This window comes from Malaclemys terrapin, chromosome 8 (assembly GCF_027887155.1).
Source record: "Malaclemys terrapin pileata isolate rMalTer1 chromosome 8, rMalTer1.hap1, whole genome shotgun sequence".
Classification (NCBI taxonomy): Eukaryota; Metazoa; Chordata; order Testudines; family Emydidae; genus Malaclemys; species Malaclemys terrapin.
Window position 1 is genome coordinate 100,687,327 of NC_071512.1, and position 18,886 is coordinate 100,706,212.

General features: G+C 44.5%; 2 protein-coding genes across 3 annotated transcripts in view; one reads left to right on the forward strand and one right to left on the reverse strand.

The window, feature by feature from the left end:
• The window catches only part of RNF11 (ring finger protein 11), a 47,625-nt gene that overhangs the window by 14,088 nt on the left and 14,651 nt on the right, over positions 1-18,886 (reverse strand). The window lies entirely within an intron of this gene.
• LOC128841608 (uncharacterized) lies at positions 6,012-11,188 on the forward strand. Of its 2 annotated transcripts, none has more exons than XR_008445892.1 (2): positions 6,012-6,444; positions 9,350-11,188. XR_008445892.1 is itself a non-coding variant. In XM_054036812.1 (2 exons), the coding sequence occupies exon 1, from the start codon at positions 6,554-6,556 to the stop codon at positions 7,493-7,495; it is 942 nt and encodes a 313-aa protein (XP_053892787.1). In that variant the 5' UTR covers positions 6,453-6,553; the 3' UTR covers positions 7,496-8,969; positions 9,350-11,188. The 2 variants fall into 2 exon arrangements, 1 of the variants encoding a protein (XP_053892787.1); XM_054036812.1 differs by lacking the exon at positions 6,012-6,444 and adding an exon at positions 6,453-8,969.

Below are 18,886 nucleotides of genomic sequence, written 5' to 3' on the forward strand. Positions count from 1 at the left end.
CAAAGAGAGAAAGGAGCAAGACGCCTTCCATCACCTTTGGCAGCCCATATAAGCGATGATGAAAATCACAACCCGTTTAGGGGAACAGAGTTGCTACTGATCAATGCCGAAGAAAGCAAGGAGTTGGAGAAACTACAGCTTTGAGTCTATTCTCTAGGTTCTTATACTGCACTCATCACTGTAGTATCTGAATGCCTTGCAGTAGCACATTAAACAACAAAACTATTATCTATCACAGCCCACTGAACGGGAGTCAGAGATTGCAGGATGCATCCCTTCAAGGGGTGCTAGCAGTTTGTGTGCTGCTCCATACACCAGGAAGCTCTGGCAGACTGTCTCTCTGAAGGATAATGTTCCATGAACCACCTCTTATTGCAGGCTAAATGCTGTTAGCACAATCTAGCTCATAGGTGGGAAATAACTAGGCAGCTCCTCCCCCCTGCACCCAACCTTGACAGTGCAAGGACTGGCCTACCCCAGAAACACCCCAGGGCCCTGCCCCTCCGTGCCAGGTGCACCAGGTGTGGGCAGGCAGGCTCAGCTGAGCAGGATCCAAGTGTGGAGGGGCTTAGTGTGGGGGGGTCCAGGTGTGGGTTGAGAGGGTTCTGTGTGGGGCAATCTGGGTGCAACGGTGATGGCACTCTGCAGGGGGGGTCCAGGTGAAGGTGATTGTGGCTCAGCGGGGGGGGGGAGGGTCTGGATGTGGGGGGGATAGAACTCGGCGGGGGGGTCTGGGGAGCTCAGTGCAGGGTCCAGATGCTGGGGGAGTGGGACTCAGTGGGGTGGGCATCCAGGTGCAGCTGGTTGGGGCTTGGTAGGGTGAGGATCCTGGTGCGGGTGGCTCATCAGGGTGGTCCAGGTGCAGGGGGAGTGGGGCTCGTCAGGAGGGTCTGGGTATGAGGGGGTCTGGATGCACAGGGGTTGGGTGGATGCGTGAGCAGTTCCCTGTACAGAGATCCCCCTGCAGCTCAGAAGCAAAAGCACGGGAGGGAGGGGATACGTCATACTCATGCTGGAATGTTGAGTTACGTTTTAACACCAGTTAACTACCACAATTATAAATTCTAGTGTGTGAAGGATACAAACATTTGTTCCTTGTCATGTTTAACCTGAATATTTGTATAGTGGCCTTATGCTGTGATGTACAATTGTTAGTTAACATGCTCAAACACTACTAAAATTTCAAGTTTAGACATACTCTTAGTTCTACTTGAGTGTACCACACTAAACAATTCTTCTAGTTCCTTGTTTACATTCTTCATGTATTTGCAGACTAGTATATTCCTCTCTCTCCCCTTAGTTGCTGCCTAACCAAATATTGTGAATTTAACAGTCCGGATCGGGGTGGCCAACCTGAGCCTGAGAAGGAGCCAGAATTTACCAATGTGCATTGCCAAAGAGCCACAGTAATACGTCAGCAGCCCTCCATCATATCTCCCCCACTCCCAGCGCCTCCCGCCCACTGGCAGCCCCGCTGATCCGCGCCTCCCCATCCCTCCCCGCACCTCCCGATCAGCTGTTTCGAGGCGTGCAGGAGGCTCGGAGGGAGAGGGGGAGGAGAAAGGGCATAGCAGGCTCAGGGGAGGGGGCGGGAAGAGATGGAGTGGGGGCAGAGCCAGGGGTTGAGCAGTGAGCACCCCCCAGCAAATTGGAAAGTTGGTGCCTGTAGCTCCAGCCCCGGAGTAGGGGCCTATACAAGGAGCCGCATATTAACTTCTAAAGAGCCGCATGTGGCTCCGGAGCCACAGGTTGGCCACTCCTGGTCCAGATCTTTCCTCACAAATCTATCCCTCTTATTGCCATGATTTTTTTCTGCTCTATTTCAAACTCCCTCCAATTTGTCAGTATCTTCATTATAATGTGTGGTCCAGAAGCAACTGTAATAGTTCAGTTACTGCTACATACCTGAGCCATACATGCTATTGCCTCCAGGCACACTGACTTGGTGCTTTTGCTATGAAGAGCTAAAATGCACTGGCCCTTCTGCAGTCATAATACACTGCAAATTTATGTCTATTGTGCTGTCCATTATCACTCTAGGTCTCTTTCCTCCTACTAAGGACTTATCTAAAATCCACTGAAGTCAATGGACAGACTACCACTGACTTAAAAGGACTGTGGATCAAGCTGTTACTGACTATGGCATGTATTGTTTTTCCATTTGTACTTTCATGCATTTTTTTCAAACTGAATTTCACAGAGCCTTCTGCTCTTTTTGCTTCATCAGGTTATTAGATTTACTTGGCATAGTGGTGGAGGTGTAGGGGCTGTTTTTGTAAATGTTATTCTGGAAAAGTTTTATCAGATTTGATTATGTTAAGATTTATTCTGAGATAATTTACTTATCCTCCCTCAAGTTGTATTATTTTAACACCACACTCCATTACTGTGTGAATTATAGTACTATTATTGTAGGTTACTTTAATAACCTTTTAGAAACATTATGAGATATCTGCCAATTTTATAATAGACTTTACTTATTACACAGAAAAAAGAGCAGTTCACATATATAGCTCAATACCAGTTAATAAAACACAATTTAATGAACTTATTACCCATAATTTTGTATTAACCCCTCATTATGTTTTATTTCCAAACAGCCATCCAAAATGCAAGTAATTTTTAGCACACCTGAAAAATTATGCTTTAGTTTTCAAAAACAGAAAGAAATCTTTTGTTTTTAATTTGTCAAGAGACCTAGGACAGACAACCAGATCAGTCAAAGGGAGTTATTGTACAAGTTAGAATCAGTAATAGTAGCTTTGTCTAGTAGACACAATTCATTTAACAGTAATACAGTCAGTAATGTCTAAAGAAAGCACTAAACTCACATCTTGTTAGTTAAAATGGTAACTGATTCCTGACTAACTGGGTCTTTAAATCTACAAAAGGCCTGTTTGATACTAAGAAATGGACTGGATGAAAGCTATGAAGAGGATTCCAAACACATGTAATTCTCTTCCAACAAACACACATGGCAGGACTATGATACTTCTTCAAACAGATCACCATGCTACTCCACAAAATATGTAACCTAACACCACTTTATAAAATGGTATTAAGTAGAGGAATAAAATACAATTATGATTCTTTGCATATCTCAAGAATATGCAACCCCTTATGTTAGGGAAACAAGAATCCCTATCAAAACTAATCGTACATAACTTATGGTTTGACACACTTTTTTCTTTAAAATAGTTGTCAGTTTTTGTTTGATTTCAGAAAGTAGCTTTCAGAACAATAACACTTAGAAAAATTGATGTAGTATGTATGTAACACGGTGGCTTGCCCCTTAAGGTTGGAGGGTCTGGGGCCACCCAACCATGATTACGAAGGAGGCACACCTGGGCTGGATCAGGGGATTTCTTATAAAGAGCAGCGGGAAACTGCAGAGGGTGGTTGATTAGAGAAGGAAGCCATGGCTAGAGCTCCAGCTAGAAAGGGTTGGGACTGGTGGCTTTGGGTGGGGCAGAAGAACTAGGGCTGAGTATGACTTTCTGTGTTACGGTTATGGACTTTAATTTTGGGACCCTGATGATTTTGAAACATTTGTTATTTAACCAGCCCTGGGTGGGGGGGTGCTGCTAGCCACAAGAGAAAGCGTCTGTGTGTGTGGAGCTCTTAAGGGGCCTGCAAGAGGGGGCTAACAGAGGCAAAGTGCCTTCAAAGTGACCTCTGGCCAAAAGGGGGTGCTCAGTAAGTGGCAACCCTGCTACAATATACTACTGGGGTATAGGTGCTGACTTCCTGTGTTCCTGTGGGTGCGCCAACCCTGCTTCGCTCCCACCCTGCCTCTTCCTGCTCCTGCTCTGTCCCACCCAGTTCTGCCCCTTCCCCCGCCTCTTCCTGCACCCACTCCTCCCCCTCAGCGCTTCCTGCATGGCGCTGAACAGCTGATCATGGTGGGCAGGAGGCATTGGGAGGGAGGAGGAGGAACTGAATGGCAGGGCCCACTGGCAAGGGGGAGGCACTGATCCATGGGGCTGCCAGTGGGTTCTGAGCACTATTTTTTCTGTGGGTGCTCCAGAGCACCCATGGAGTTGGCGCCTATGACTGAGGGGTTGTTGTGATATCATTGCATCCCTAGTGTTACACAAAGGCCATTTAACTGCATAGTATTACTGTTTACTCTCCTTCATTTGAAGGTCCCTTTGGGAAGTCTGGCAATGATGAAGGACAAAAACATCACAGCATAAAGCATTTCTAACCTTGATTTTCCCTTTACTAAGTACCATAATTAACATGGCTTTCTTGTTATAAGAGAAACTTCAAGGAATAATAGTCTTTTCATGCAGAAATACCTTTGAGTAAGCATCCTCCATTGTTGCAAAGGTAGGAGTTTTGCCATTAACTTCAATGGAGCCACGATTTCACTCATCTCTCCTGAGAATTTTTTTTTTTTAAATATTCTCCCTCTCCCAAATCACTCATACTTTCTTCTGTTTCTGGACTCTTACACAATCCCTCTTCCCCTCTATCTAGGTTTCCCTTTCTTCTTCTGTCACGGAGTGTGGGGGAGTCAGGGCCTTGCACACCCCATTTCCTGCAATTCACCGTGACTCTCAGCCTGCCAGCAAAACAGAAGGTTTATTAGATGACAGGAACACTGTCTAAAACAGAGCTTGTAGGTTCAGAAAACAGGACCCCTCAGTCAGGCCTCCCCCCGTCTCCCCAGCCAGCTCCCAACTGAAACCCCTTCCTGCTGCCTCATGCAGCCACACCCCCGGCTGGCCCCAACCTCCTCCTGGGCTCAGGTTACGAAGGGCAGCCGCCATCATCCCTCAGTGAAGTCATACCCTTATTTCCCATCACCATCTAGTACTGGTGCAGTACCCCAGGGAAACGGAGGCACACCCCGTGTTAGCAGAAGACAGTAAACTAGTAAAACTCCCATGCAACAATACCAGGTTAATACTCCCTACTCCGTCACCCCTTCTCCCTATGAACCCCCTTAGCATTCCTGCCCTTTTCAAGAATTTACTGATTCCTCCACTTCACTGCTGAAAATGTATCAATATCACCAGGACCGGTTTCTCTCCAGCTCCAAATCATGTGCTGCCACACCCACTATTTTGCAAGGAGGTTTTTTTTCCTTAAAAGAGGTTAGCACAAAAAACCCCCCCAAAAACAAAAAAAAACTGTCTTAACTCATAACTTAGCCTCTGACTTCAAGGCCGCCCCTCCCACAGTCTCTGGCACTCCTGCTCCTGGCAGCTTCCCAGTTCCAGTCCTAAAATTGAGGTTACAACACAAAATGGAGTTCACAATTGGATACAGACATATCCCACTCTGTCGCAGCCCCAAAGAGCTCACAGTGTAGTTTAAGACAAGAAGTAATGTGGGTAAGGGAGAGTTGTGGGGGTTTTGTTTGTTTGTTATTAATGAAAACAAACAGGCAGATCAAAAGCAGTAGTCTCAGCTCACCACCTTCCTAGCTATTATCAGCTTACCGCTTGCTGTAGCATCCTGGTAGAAGTGAGTATTAAGGAGGGATTTGAAGGAAACTACAACCGTGATTTTACAGATTTGTTTTGGGGGGGAGGGTGTTCTATGCATACAACACAGTGATTGTGGGTGAAGTTGTCAAGCATGTGATCAAAACTGGCACTCTTGGTGAAGCTGTTGACGTCACTAGGCCTCACCCTAGGTAACTCGGGAGGGTGGAAGGCCACAAAGTGTCAATGAAGCCTTCCTGCACTAGGCCTAAGTGAACCAAACTCTATCCTTCCATGTTTAAACTCTAATCAACCTCAAAAGCCAGGTGCAATTGGAATATGTAAGCAACCAGTTATCTGTGTGCAACCCCCTGCTCAAGCAGTAATAATGAGGCCTGCATGTTTCTGGCTGAAGGGAAAAAGGACAAGATAACGGTTTAAAGAAGTTACTAACAAGCTAGGCTTATAGCTGCCAAGAATGACTTAACTATTACCAGGGATGGGAGGGGTAGGGGGGGGAATGGGGGGGGGAGAAAGGGGAGGGGGGTGAGGCTTAACTGCAAAAAGTATAAAAGAAGAAAAACTGTTCCTGTTAATGTGCTTGATTTGAGACTTGCCAGTCTCCTTGCACCGCTTTGGGATCCCAAATAAACTTTGTTTGCTTCTCCCCCTGGTGTGTTTATTGACGCGAAGCACACCGGGCAACGAACCCGCTGTTGCTTTGCCTCGGGCACTCTGTGCTGGCAACAGTTTTGGCGCCCAACGTGGGGCTCGAGGCTGAAATTTAGCCTTGCCCGGACCCCTCTCGGAGGTTGACAGATTGCGGCGACGCCCGACGCCCAGCGCGCACCGGTGACTTTACCGGGGGCCTCGGCGGAGATGTGGTTTGGTCGACCCCGGAGGGCACAACGGTGCAACGCGCTCGAGTAGTGGAGAAGCAGCTGCGGGCGACGGTGGGGAACCGGTCCCGTGGATAGGGCGACGGTGCAGAACCAGACCCTTGGATAAGGTAGGAACAGTCCAGTGGGGACTTTATCTGTCTTGACCTGGGGACGCCCAGTGTCTACCTGTTATGACCTGGGGACGCCCAGTGTCTCCCTACGGGGCAGGGACAGAGTATGGCAGGCAGGGCAAGGTGTACACCCTTGGAATGCATTCTGGTGAATTGGAAAGTGTTTGGATCGGATCCGTTGATTAAAAGTAAACTGAAAAGGTTCTGTACAGTAGACTGGCCTCAATATCAGCTAGAGGACCAGGAAAGGTGGCCACAGGAAGGATCACTTAATTATAACACGATCCTTCAATTACTTCTGTTTTGTCAGCGTACGGGTAAATGGAATGAACATATGTATGTACAGTTGTTTATGTTGCTAAGAGATAGGTTAGATATTTTGCAAAAGTGTAATTTGACTCCGACAGGTTCGGTAGTAGCTACTGTTAGTTCCCAGAACCCCCCCACAGCTGTAATGGCAGATCCGGTGTCCCCTTCGGCTATCACACCCCCACCATATAAAGACAAGGTGTCTCAGGTCCCAGAGATTGCCCCCTCGGTGGAATTTTATCCGTTGATCACTGAGACCGTGGTGTCCAGACATGGCTCAGATAGGAATCAGGCCACTACTATGCAGGTTTACACCCATATGCCTTTTAACCCGGTGGACCTAGCAGCCTTTAAGGCACAGGCAGGGGAATTCTCTACGAACCCAAGCAAGTTTATCTCGGTCTTTGAAGGGTGCCTGGCTAGCTGTAAGCCTGACTGGGATGATTGTAATGTCCTTATGCGGACCCTGCTGTCTGAGGTGGAGCGTAATCAGGTTGTGTCTAAAGAAAAGGAAAAGAGGCAAGCGAAAATGATGGTCGCAGCAGTACAGGCCGGTGGCAGGGGAAAATTCCAGGAAGGTGGAAAGGGCCGGGGAATGAGAGGACGTGGGCGCCCTGGCTCACAGGAAAGGCGTCTGGGTCGCAACCAGTGTGCCAGATGCCGAAAGAAGGGACATTGGAAAAATGAGTGCCCCGAAAGAGAAGGTACCCCTATGATGGCAGCGGAGGATCAAGAATAAGAGTGTCAGGGGAGACCGACTATCCTGCCCCTGGAATCCCGAGTAAACATGAGGGTGGAAGACTTGGACATCAACTTTTTAATAGACTCTGGAGCTGCACGAACCATCGTAAACCAACCCCTGCAGCTACCTGTGTCAGAGTCCCTCACTGTGGTGGGTGCCACAGGGAAAGGAACCAAGTGCCCAGTATATGCCCCAGCGGAATGTGCTTTGGGAAACAGAACTCTGTCTCACAGACTGGTTTACCTCCCCGATTGTCCAACACTTCTACTAGGACGGGACCTGCTTTGTTGCTTAGGAGCCACCCTGCATTTCACCCAAGATGAAATAACCCTCACCTTACCCCCAGAGAATGCCTGGATAATGACCCTTGCAACTGAGCCCTCAGCTTTGCAAGCCCCAGAGTGGAGCCAGTGGAAAGACAAAAGGAGGGTTAAAAAGCAGCTTTGCTGGACAGTGCTGGCCCAGGGATTTAAAAATTGCCCCACTTTGTTCGGCCAGGCCCTGGCCAGAGACTTGGAGGAGTGGGACAATGAGGACAGGGTCCTCCTCCTTCAATATGTGGATGACTTGTTGATTGCTGCTGTGGGTCTCACCCCTTGCCTTAAAGCCACTGTAAGCCTCCTGAACTTTGTTGGACTCCTCAAAAGTGGGTGTGCTCGTCCTGGTTTGTTGCTCCAAAGCTCTGTATAGAAGTTATTTTACTGGAAGGGTGTATAATGGCAATGTGTATGTGTTCATTGTTGGGAAAAGGTGTATGAGTGAAGAGTGGAAGTTTCCTTTGTAAGTTAAAAGAAGCCAAGAAGGAGAGAAGGAAAAAGAACAGAACGAGTTAACTGAGGGAAAAAATATAGCTAGCAAGCTCAGTCCAAAGATAAGATGCTGGCCCATCCAAGGACACTGCCCAGAGCTAAGACTTGGCCGACAGCCAAGAAAAGGGGGGGCCTGAATGGGCCCAAGCAACTATGAGATCTGCAAAACACGGTCAGGCATTAATGAAATGTGTTAGGTTTCTTTTCTCACAGATAAAAGAAGTGCTACCCAAAGACCCTAGCAGCCCTGCCATTCATTGAAACAAGGAGACTGAGTCTACGTAAAGTCCATCAACGAAAAACTGCTTTGGCTCCACACTGGAAAGGCCCTTTCCAAGTCCTGTTAACCACTAACACCGCTGTGAAGTACCAAGGACTGCCCACCTGGACCCAGGCTTCTCACTGTAAAAAGACCCCTCCACCTCGAGAGGACTCTCCGACGGATGATAAGCCTATTTAAAGACAGGGTGACGTGCTAGTAACCTCTCCCCTGTATGATGCTGAACCACACTGTTTCAGGAAAAGAGAAGAAGGAACACTTGCTTCATTGAAACCACAAAGTCCAGGAATTCCTGACTACAAAAGACATTAAGGACTGACCCTGGTGAAGAAACAAAGAATTATACGCTGGCAGGGAGGCTCTTACACCCCTGGCCTCCCAGGTACAGGCTGAATGTCTAGTCTGCCAAAAGAACAACCCTCGAGCTGGAGTGTCAGTGCCACCAGCCACTCTGGAACCTACCCCAGGCCCAGGACTGGTTTGGCAAATAGACTTTACTGAGTTCCCCCGGACCCAAGGATTCAAATACCTTTTCGTCTTGGTGGATCGATTCAGCGGATGGCCTGATGCCTTACCCCTTGGTTTGCTCCGCATTCGCGCTCTCCCAAAGGGCAGGTTAGGGCTCAGTCCCTTCGAGATTATGTTTGGAAGGGCATGGCCTATGAATGGTACACCGGTTCTGGCAGGGGAGTGGGAAATGGGGTGTGGCTTTTTATCTCAGTACATGTGCTCTCTGTCTGCTGTTCTCTGTTCTCTCCACAGGTATACCAGAGATTTGCAGCCTCTCCCGCTGGATGCCCCTGTCCACTCCTTGCAGCCAGGCGATTCCGTTCTCGTTCGGACCTGGAAGGACAAGCCTCTCCAAGAGAAGTGGAAGGGACCCCACACCGTCCTGCTGGTCTCCCACACAGCAGCAAAGGTCAAGGGACACAAGAACTGGATTCATCACTCCTGTCTGAAGGCAGTGCCCGCTCCTGAACGGTGGACCGTCCAGCCTACGGAAAAAGACTACCAGCGATGACCTGAGACTTAAACTGTTATTCAAAAGACAATAAGGCCTGCTGGGAATGCCCTGTGGTCTCTTTGGACAGTCGCAGCGCAGTCCCCGTGAAAACTCTAAGTGTTGGTTGTGTTTACTCTCACAGGGCCGGCCTAACCTGGTGGCCTGGTCCTTTTGTTTTTAATCTGCCTACTATTGGTAATTGATATTTTGTGGGTATTTGGGGAAATGTAATTGTTAGGCCCTAGGGTCACTTGCCCAGCATGAGTTCAGGTCCAGGGTCTGCCACAGTGGTGCTCTTTGCCATAGGGACACTCCTCTCGTTACCTCCCGTTTCCCCCTAGGCACATGTGGGATGGAAAGGGATCCCTACTAACTTGGAAACAAACACATATGAGTCCTTGAAGGTTTGCTTTGCCCAAGAGTTTAACCTCTCTAACTGCTGAGTATGCTCCCAAATCCCGCACCACGCAGCAGGGTTACCCTGGAGGGTGGTCCCCCAAAATTGGTCAGATATCTGTTGGGGATGGTTCAGTAGGGGAAGAAATACCTTGGGTATCCCCTTGTGACAAAACTGTACCATTGAATCCCAGTATGCATTAAGGGACAACCCCTGGCCGCTCCAGGCAGCGTAAATCTTTGTATGCCACCTCAGAGCCCATTAAGGAAGGAGACAGGTTGGGTATGATCCTCCTCCCATCCTATGGGGTGGAACGGCTAACCCAATTTTATCATAGGCTCTCTGTGTTTCTCACCAAGATCACCAATGAAACCTTGGCCATAGAGAAAAGCCTTAACTCAGAGCTATACCAGCTCAGGTTGCTGTCCCTGTAAAACAGACAGGCCTTAGATTATGTTTTAGCCTCCCAGGGCGGGGTGTGTGCCCTTATTGGGAATGAATGTTGTACTTATGTCCCGGAAAACTCACAGGACATTAACAAGCACGTCCTGTCGGCCAAACAGGCTTTCAAGCAGTGGAAGGCCCAGGAAAGGAAACCCACAGTTTTCGATTCCCTTTGAAGTTGGTTGCCCAACCTAGGAGGACTGGGGGGTGGCCTTGTGCGTCTTCTCCTCACTGGTGTGGTATTGTGCCTGGTCACCCTCCTCCTAATTGCTTGTTTTAAAATGCTCCTCCGTAAGCTTTGTGCCCCCCGCTCCTCAAAAATCCCGGCATACCCTCTAATTGAAAACCCCAGCTTCATAGCACTTAATCATATCTTGTCCACAGAATATGAGAAAACTCAGCCAAAAGCTTGTTGAGTATTCTCAAAGGAGGGAGTTGTTGACGTCACTAGGCCTCACCCTAGGTAACTCGGGAGGGTGGAAGGCCACAAAGTGTCAATGAAGCCTTCCTGCACTAGGCCTAAGTGAACCAAACTCTATCCTTCCATGTTTAAACTCTAATCAACCTCAAAAGCCAGGTGCAATTGGAATATGTAAGCAACCAGTTATCTGTGTGCAACCCCCTGCTCAAGCAGTAATAATGAGGCCTGCATGTTTCTGGCTGAAGGGAAAAAGGACAAGATAACGGTTTAAAGAAGTTACTAACAAGCTAGGCTTATAGCTGCCAAGAATGACTTAACTATTACCAGGGATGGGAGGGGTAGAGGGGGGAATGGGGGGGGGGAGAAAGGGGAGGGGGGTGAGGCTTAACTGCAAAAAGTATAAAAGAAGAAAAACTGTTCCTGTTAATGTGCTTGATTTGAGACTTGCCAGTCTCCTTGCACCGCTTTGGGATCCCAAATAAACTTTGTTTGCTTCTCCCCCTGGTGTGTTTATTGACGCGAAGCACACCGGGCAACGAACCCGCTGTTGCTTTGCCTCGGGCACTCTGTGCTGGCAACAAAGCCAAGGGGATGTTTGAGATCATGATAGTATAGTTATATTTAGGAATTTTTAAAAAGGACCGTAGCAACTCAAGAATCAGTGTTACAACTAAGGTTATTTGATCTGAAAGCACCAAAATGCTCAATTTAAAATATTTTTATTAACTTTTTAATAAAATGATCCTGAATACCAAATACCCAGACAGGAAGTTGCCAACTTGAAGATACTGTCAGATACAAAAGGCCAATTTTTCTATCAGCCTCTGACTACCTGAAAAAAATGTTAACACCCAATTTCCACACACAAACTGGAGTCACAAAAGTCAAAAGTCCAGGTCTGAAAATTGGGCCCAGGAAGTGCAGCTAAGGAATTACGTATGTAAGCAGCAGCAGCTTTATGATCGGCTATAGGCTCTGCTACCTTGAATTTTATTTTTAAGAGGGTTTTTTGGGGTCTATTTAACACTTCAATCTCATGTGGCAGTAAAGTGACTTGTCAGAACAGATTCTTTAATCAAAAGTTTGCAGTAGTATCACCGCCTTGCAATCGGAGTGTGAGAAAGCCTGCACTACTGTGCAAAGTTTGCAGCGTCTCCTCAACCCACAGGCATCTCTCTTTGTCCCATCTCGCCATAGGCAGCCCGAACACATTTGCTCTGCCAAATGCAGTGGTAGCTCCTCTTGCCAGCTGCAGCTGCATGTGGCCTGCTGGCTGTGCTGCAGCCTTGCTAGGTTCTACCCAGCCAATTGATCCTGTTCATAACCAAGTGATGAACGGAGCATAGATGAGGTGTTGAATGAGGTAACTGCTAGTTCCTTGCTTTTTACAGTTTGTTTTGAAGGGCTATGGAGTCTACCAATCTTAGCTGGAAATTGTTTTTTGTATGGGAATGTATACTGGAGCATGGAATATCCCAGCATCAACAGCACCACAGAAACACTGCCTGCTAGGGAAGGGCAGACATTGCAGTATGTTTTCTTTCTATAGCCAAACTGGAGTGCCAGATTGTGCAGATGCATTCTGCTCTCTCTCTCTCTCATATGCACACGCACACACACTATCACTTTTCACAGAATACACAAGAGACAGAATTTAAGAAAAAATGCTATTAAGCTTTTTATTTAGTGTCATTTGATAATAGCACTAATTACCTTGACACAAGGCATTTTTTGCAGATTAGTGACTAGCTGGAGTAAACAGCCAGAGGTATAGACTCAGGCCATCAGTTCATCCCAGCTGGCCTTCATTAATTCCTATGAGACGCTCCATGTCTTGATTATTACTGTTGAACATGCTGAGAACGAGTCATAGACTTTAAGGTCAGAAAGGACCATTATGATCCTTTAGTCTGACCTCCTACACAATGCAGGACACACAATCTCACCCACCCATTCCCGCAACAAACCCCAACCTATATCTGAGCCATTGAAGTCCTCAAATCATGTTTTAAAGACTTCAAGGTGCAGAGAATCCTCCAGCAAGTGACCCGTGCCCCACGCTGCAGAGGAAGGCAAAATCCCCCAGGGCCTCTGCCAATCTGCCCTGGAGGAAAATTCCTTCCTGACTCCAAATATGGCGATCAGCTAAACCTTGAGCATGTGGGCAAGACTTACCAGCTACACAATGTACACATGAGCAGTATTTGTAATTTCATTCACATAAGGCTTGTCCTCACAAACAGGTTTCAGAGGGGTAGCCGTGTTAGTCTGTATCAGCAAAAACTATGAGGAATCCTTGTGGTACCTTAGAAACTAACAATTTTATTTGGGCATAAACTTCCCTGGGCTAAAACCCACTTCATCAGAACCTCACAAACAGTGACTCTGCATTTAGTTTGCAAGGGCATAAATCCAAGAATGATTTCATTCAACTGTCAAACCACTTCTAACACAGGAGATAGGCTTGTACTAAGGTAAGGACAGGTACAACACACAGAGGTAGACTCACTGGGGACAAGTCATACAGCACAAGTAGAATGCTTCCAGAAGGTATTTTCTTCCATTTGTTAAAAAGCTTTTATGTCTATAGAGACTGTCCAGGGTCTGCTACCAGAATGTATGTCTTCAGGCTACAGATTTCTATCAAGCATACATTCAAATGATGCACTATCAGGTCAAACTAGGTACATTCAGCCTCACTGAACAAGACTACTTGACAAGTCATCCACCACGGAAGCTGTTTAAACATTTATGTCTCTCTAATCAAAATATTCTAAGTCTGTGGTATTTCTTTTAACACTCAACATTATAAACACAAGGCCTGATTCTGATCTAATTTATACTGGTTTACACCAATGTAACTCCACACACTTTCATTACTTCCAATTTATATTGTTTTAAATGAGAGCATAATCAGCCTCAATATTTTCACGCGAAAAAATGAGATCACGGAACTAACTTGGGGGTCAAGACAAGACTCACCCTGCATGCAACTCATTCTACATGCCAAAACAACCACAAGTAAACCCATTTAGCAGTACAAGATACAGCTACTTAACAACTGGAGTTGCTAAGTAAATTCCACAAAGTAGATTGACAATTTATACCTATATAGACAATAAGAACTTTAGCATTGTCCAGCTTCTCCACTGTGAAAGCTTATCCTCGGTTCCCATTTTTCAGGGTTTCCACAACATTGCATGGAATATGGTAAGCATGTTATTTAAATGAAGTCTGCCCCTTAATGGTAAAACTGCTGGGATTTTCACACTGAGATCATCCTCTCTTTTACAAAATAAGACATCTAATAATAAAATCTATGTATGTTCTACAAATCCCATCACCACTATTAGCCTAACAGAACATTTAATATGGACCTTTAATGAAGAAATCAACTATTAGCTTTTTATTATAGGGACGGTCTTTTACTATATATCTATCCAGTACCTAGAACAATGGGAGCTAGACTTGGTTAGGGCCTCCAGTTACTACTTCAATACAGAGTAATAATCATCATAGGAACTTTCTGAATCTAGCCATCAGTCTCCATTTCTAAGTGCATCAACTGGTGTGACCAAACAGTGCCAAAACAGTCAAAACACCCTCCAAGAAAATATACACACAATTGAAAAATAACTAATTGCAGTCTAGATAATCAATCCAAATACAACATATTCGAAGCCTTCATGAACAGATAACCAGACAATTATGGCCCTAATTCAGCAAAGCACATGTGTTTAAGTTCCTTTGCCTTCAATAGGACTTGAGCACATACTTACATGCTTTGATGAATAACGGCTTATTTTGCTACTAAATCTGAGATGGAAGAAGGGCAACTGTTTAATAGGAGGAAAATGAATACAGAGAGGCTCTTTTTTTGGATATGGGAGAATGATTTGAACACAAAAAACTATTCTAATCTGAAACATCCATCCATGAACAGCTGCAAATCTTAAAGATATCCACCATCACGCCAGCTCACACATACACAGTAGGGAATTTTCCATGTTACATCAGTTTATTTTACACCACAACAGAGCTAGAACATTTTGAATGGAAGGGGTGTGTCCTGCTACAACTTTGACTGTCACTAAACCAAGTTTTTATTCATGTTTTAGTACATAAATTATTACTTATAATGGCTAAGGAGATTATAGAGGCATAGTTAGGTGAGTCACAGATGGAAAGCTCTAGACAGTAAACTTGGAGATAGCGGTCTTTGATGAACTAGGAGAAAGATACATGAAGCCACAATCAATTCAAAAAAAGCCTCAAAACAAAACCCTCACAGCGATTACAGATAAAAAAAACAAAACAAAAACAAAAAAAACATGCAGAATTTCATCTGAGCGCTTGTCTAAATGGTGAAATTTCCCAGCATAATTATGGCACGATAGTTATACCTGTATACTTGCCCATGTGGACACTCTTATTCCAGAATAAGAGTGCCTTTTTCCAGTTCAGTTCAGTCCAGTTCTTGGCACTCTTATTTCGGAATAAAAGTGCCCACAGGGAGTTATGCCAGTATAACTACAATGGTATAATTATGCTAGGAAATTTCATCATTTAGACAAGCCCTAAAAGAGTGATGGGGAAAGAAAACCTCCTTGCTTGGCTATGAACTCTTTACAAATGGAAATATTTATCTTTATTCAGTCATTCAGTAACTTCAGAGTGCCTCTAGTCTTCCCTAGATTTTTATGAAGCTCAGTTTACTGTGCAGCACCCAGTCAATGATTCTTTCACTAAGGGTTTCCAGCTGAAAATCCCTTTTCAGCATAGTCTGTAAAACCTGTACAGCTGCTGCCCAATTTAATCTGAACCTAAGCCAGGGGAGGAACAACAAAAATAGAGAATTCACTACGGGCTCTCATTTGAACACAGTTCCCCTTCTCTGGGTTGGATTTTATTCAAAGCGTTCTGGTTTTAACCCAAATTGACATCAACTTGGCAAAAGTCTGTAGCTACGCCTTTTTTCCCACGCAGTAGATGTAAAAAACAACAAAATATATACACCAAATAGGGTAGCTACTTTGTTTCTTACTGCCCTGGCACTTCTGGTAAGCATTTCACAAGTTCCAAATTTGGTGCTTAGCATCAAAATCTATAAAAATATAAGTATTGTCATCTAAAATAGCTCCACATTCCAAGCTTAGCAGGCTAAATTACCACCACTTTAGCACAAAGCTTAACAAAATAAATACAATTTTAATAATTCATATTTGTGTCTCCTCACAAGGATTATTTTTGATTTAGCAGAGAACAGAAATAAACTTTATTTGAAAAAACAAAAAACCACCCCACTTTCAATCTTAAGAAATAAGAAAGATTCTAGTCTCCACAAAACAAAAAATAACAGATATTAAACATGGTTTAATATGCTCATTTGCCTTTATTCAGGAAGGATCTTAAGCACATGCATAATTATCAAAATATGCTTTTTAAATTTTTGGCCTTCTCGTGTCTGAGAAATAGTTACTCATATGCTTAAAGTTACACATGACTTTAGGTACCTTCCTGAAGAGGGGCTATTACCAGAAGTGATATTGAGAGCCATGGTGTCAGGGAAGTACCTAAAAGGAGCGTTCATCATTTTTAACTCAGATCTTGTCTACACAAAAAGGTTGCCCTGGTTTAACTAAAATCTGTTTTTAAAATCAATGTAGTTAAATCATTCCAAATCTCTCTGTGGGCACTTCCACAGGCATGAGTCCACATAGACCAGTTTAACTAAATTGATTTAAAAACAGATTTTAGTTAAACCAAAGCAACATGTTTGCTTATGTAACCCACATGCTTGTACTGCAGCATTAGTGGTGCAAATAAGAGAAGAAACCGTTTTGATTTTGGGGCTCTGTGCCTACAGACTTGTCAAATCCCAGCAAGAGTGACTCTTCTGGATGAACCCAAATCATCCAAAAATAGGTGTAGAAGGTACCAAGTGTGCTCATCAGCAGTTTGAAGCTTATTTGAGTGATTTCCATTGTGAGCAAGCAGTATTGGAGAACACACTCACATTCATTCAGAGAGGAACCAATGGGAATTCAAGGGGAAGGGAGGAGTTTATAAATAAAAGGAGTTGGAGCCTGACTAGAAAACTCAGTGGTGGAACAGCGCAACATGGCATGGTCTGCTGTAAGGATTGTGTTCCAAGGATTTTGCCTGTGTGTTCAGGCTCCCTCACCCATTGGGAGAAGATAATGACTGCAATTGCTGCAGGTTGTGGAAACAGCAGATTCAAAGAGAGTTTGACAGAGACTGTGAGACTATCATTTGTTTCCCAGATTTTTAGGAAATAGTATACCCTACAAAGGGTTTGGGTGTCATTCCACAGAGACTGAGAAAGGTAAGTCCTGCTTGAGATGAGCATTAGGAGAGGGTATGTATGTGTGCATGTATAATTATATTTTACATTTGAAGTTGTGATAATAACCAGTACAAAAACTTGGAGAAACTCCTCCCTGAAAATGCTGTCTTCAAAAGAGTTAGTACTGACAATATTCACAATCATTTCAACAGCTATGGGTAAACTGTCATGGATTCATATTTATTATAGATAAATATTTTCCTTTTGAGATTTTCTGTTACTCTCCTTATATTAATGATTTTAACACTATCAAACAAATATATCAAAGCTCTGAAAAGACTAAGCTCTGGTCTGTACCACAGCAGAAAGGTAAGCTGAGGTACAGAAAGGGGGGAAATAATTATACCTGATAATACTACAGTGTCTTCTCCAAACCCCTTCCATTTAAACAAGGCCTTACTGTACTAAAAACTTTAGAACTTTATGGATTCCCAGGTTCTGATGACCACTGAGAAAAAGAAAGTCTTTACAAGTAGATCACATAGCTGTGTAAGAATAGCTAGGACAAAACTTTATGATCCAGAATGTTTCTTATGAGTTCACGTGTATTATAAAGTTGCCTCTGCTTTAACCCCCAATTCCTAGTTCATTTCATCATTTGAAACTTCTGATTCATGCAGTTAACATATAATTTTACCAACAAGCCCTCCTAAATTCTGTAAAACAAAAACTCATGTAATAAATATTATAATTAATTTAATCTAAGGAAAATAAAGCGTTTCAGCACAAGTCTTAAACTATTTCTACAAAATCTACCTTATCACTGTCCTAGAAATGCTGCAAAAATAGTCTCATTGGCTGGTGTAAGTTAATATAAGAAGTATGATATTTGCATTTGTATATATTTAATATACATATGCCATCATCTTCGGATCCAGTCAAGCTACACTCCCTACAAGACCCAATGTGGGGAGGGGATATGTGCAAGAGTGCACCACCTCTGTGCTCTTCCTGTTCCCAAGAGAGTCTGTTCAGCCCCCAGTCTAAAATTAACTTTAGGGTTGTCTAATTTATACCGGCTTGTAACAACCCCTAGGGGGTAACCAATATGCTGGTGGGGACTGTTAGAACATAGTACAGCCAAAAGTGTCCCCGAAGTAGGGTGGGAGGGGGTGTGAGAGGATCACTATAATGCTTGCTGTGCAGTCTCTATGCCAGCTAGGGATTCCATCACATTAAGAAAATCCTCAGCTTTACAAACCTCTCTACACTGCTCCAGCACCACAAAGGGGCTGCATCTGGCCTGTAGCATCCAATGAAGCAACTTACATTTTGCTAAAGTGTGAAGATATTTGTATTACCATCTTACACTGAAATGCAACCACGTTTGTGCTGGAATACAGTTGTCATTCTGCAGCTGCCATTTAATTTTTTTAAAAGGAGGAGAGACATGAAGAATAACTGCTCTAAATTAAAGTACAGGGAAATTTTAGTTGGGCAGCATATAATTACTGGACTCAAGTTGGAATTTGACCTGTACATCTTGTGAAAAGAACCAAAGGAATTTCAGTGACATTGAGTAATCACGACCTAAATTTTATGTCTCCATCAGAAGACAACACTACTTGCTGTGCGGTGCCCCAACCCCAATACCAGGCACTTTTTTAGTTTAATACCGACTAGAGAGAAAGCATCATGGCACCATAGCACAATTTCCTGCAGCATCT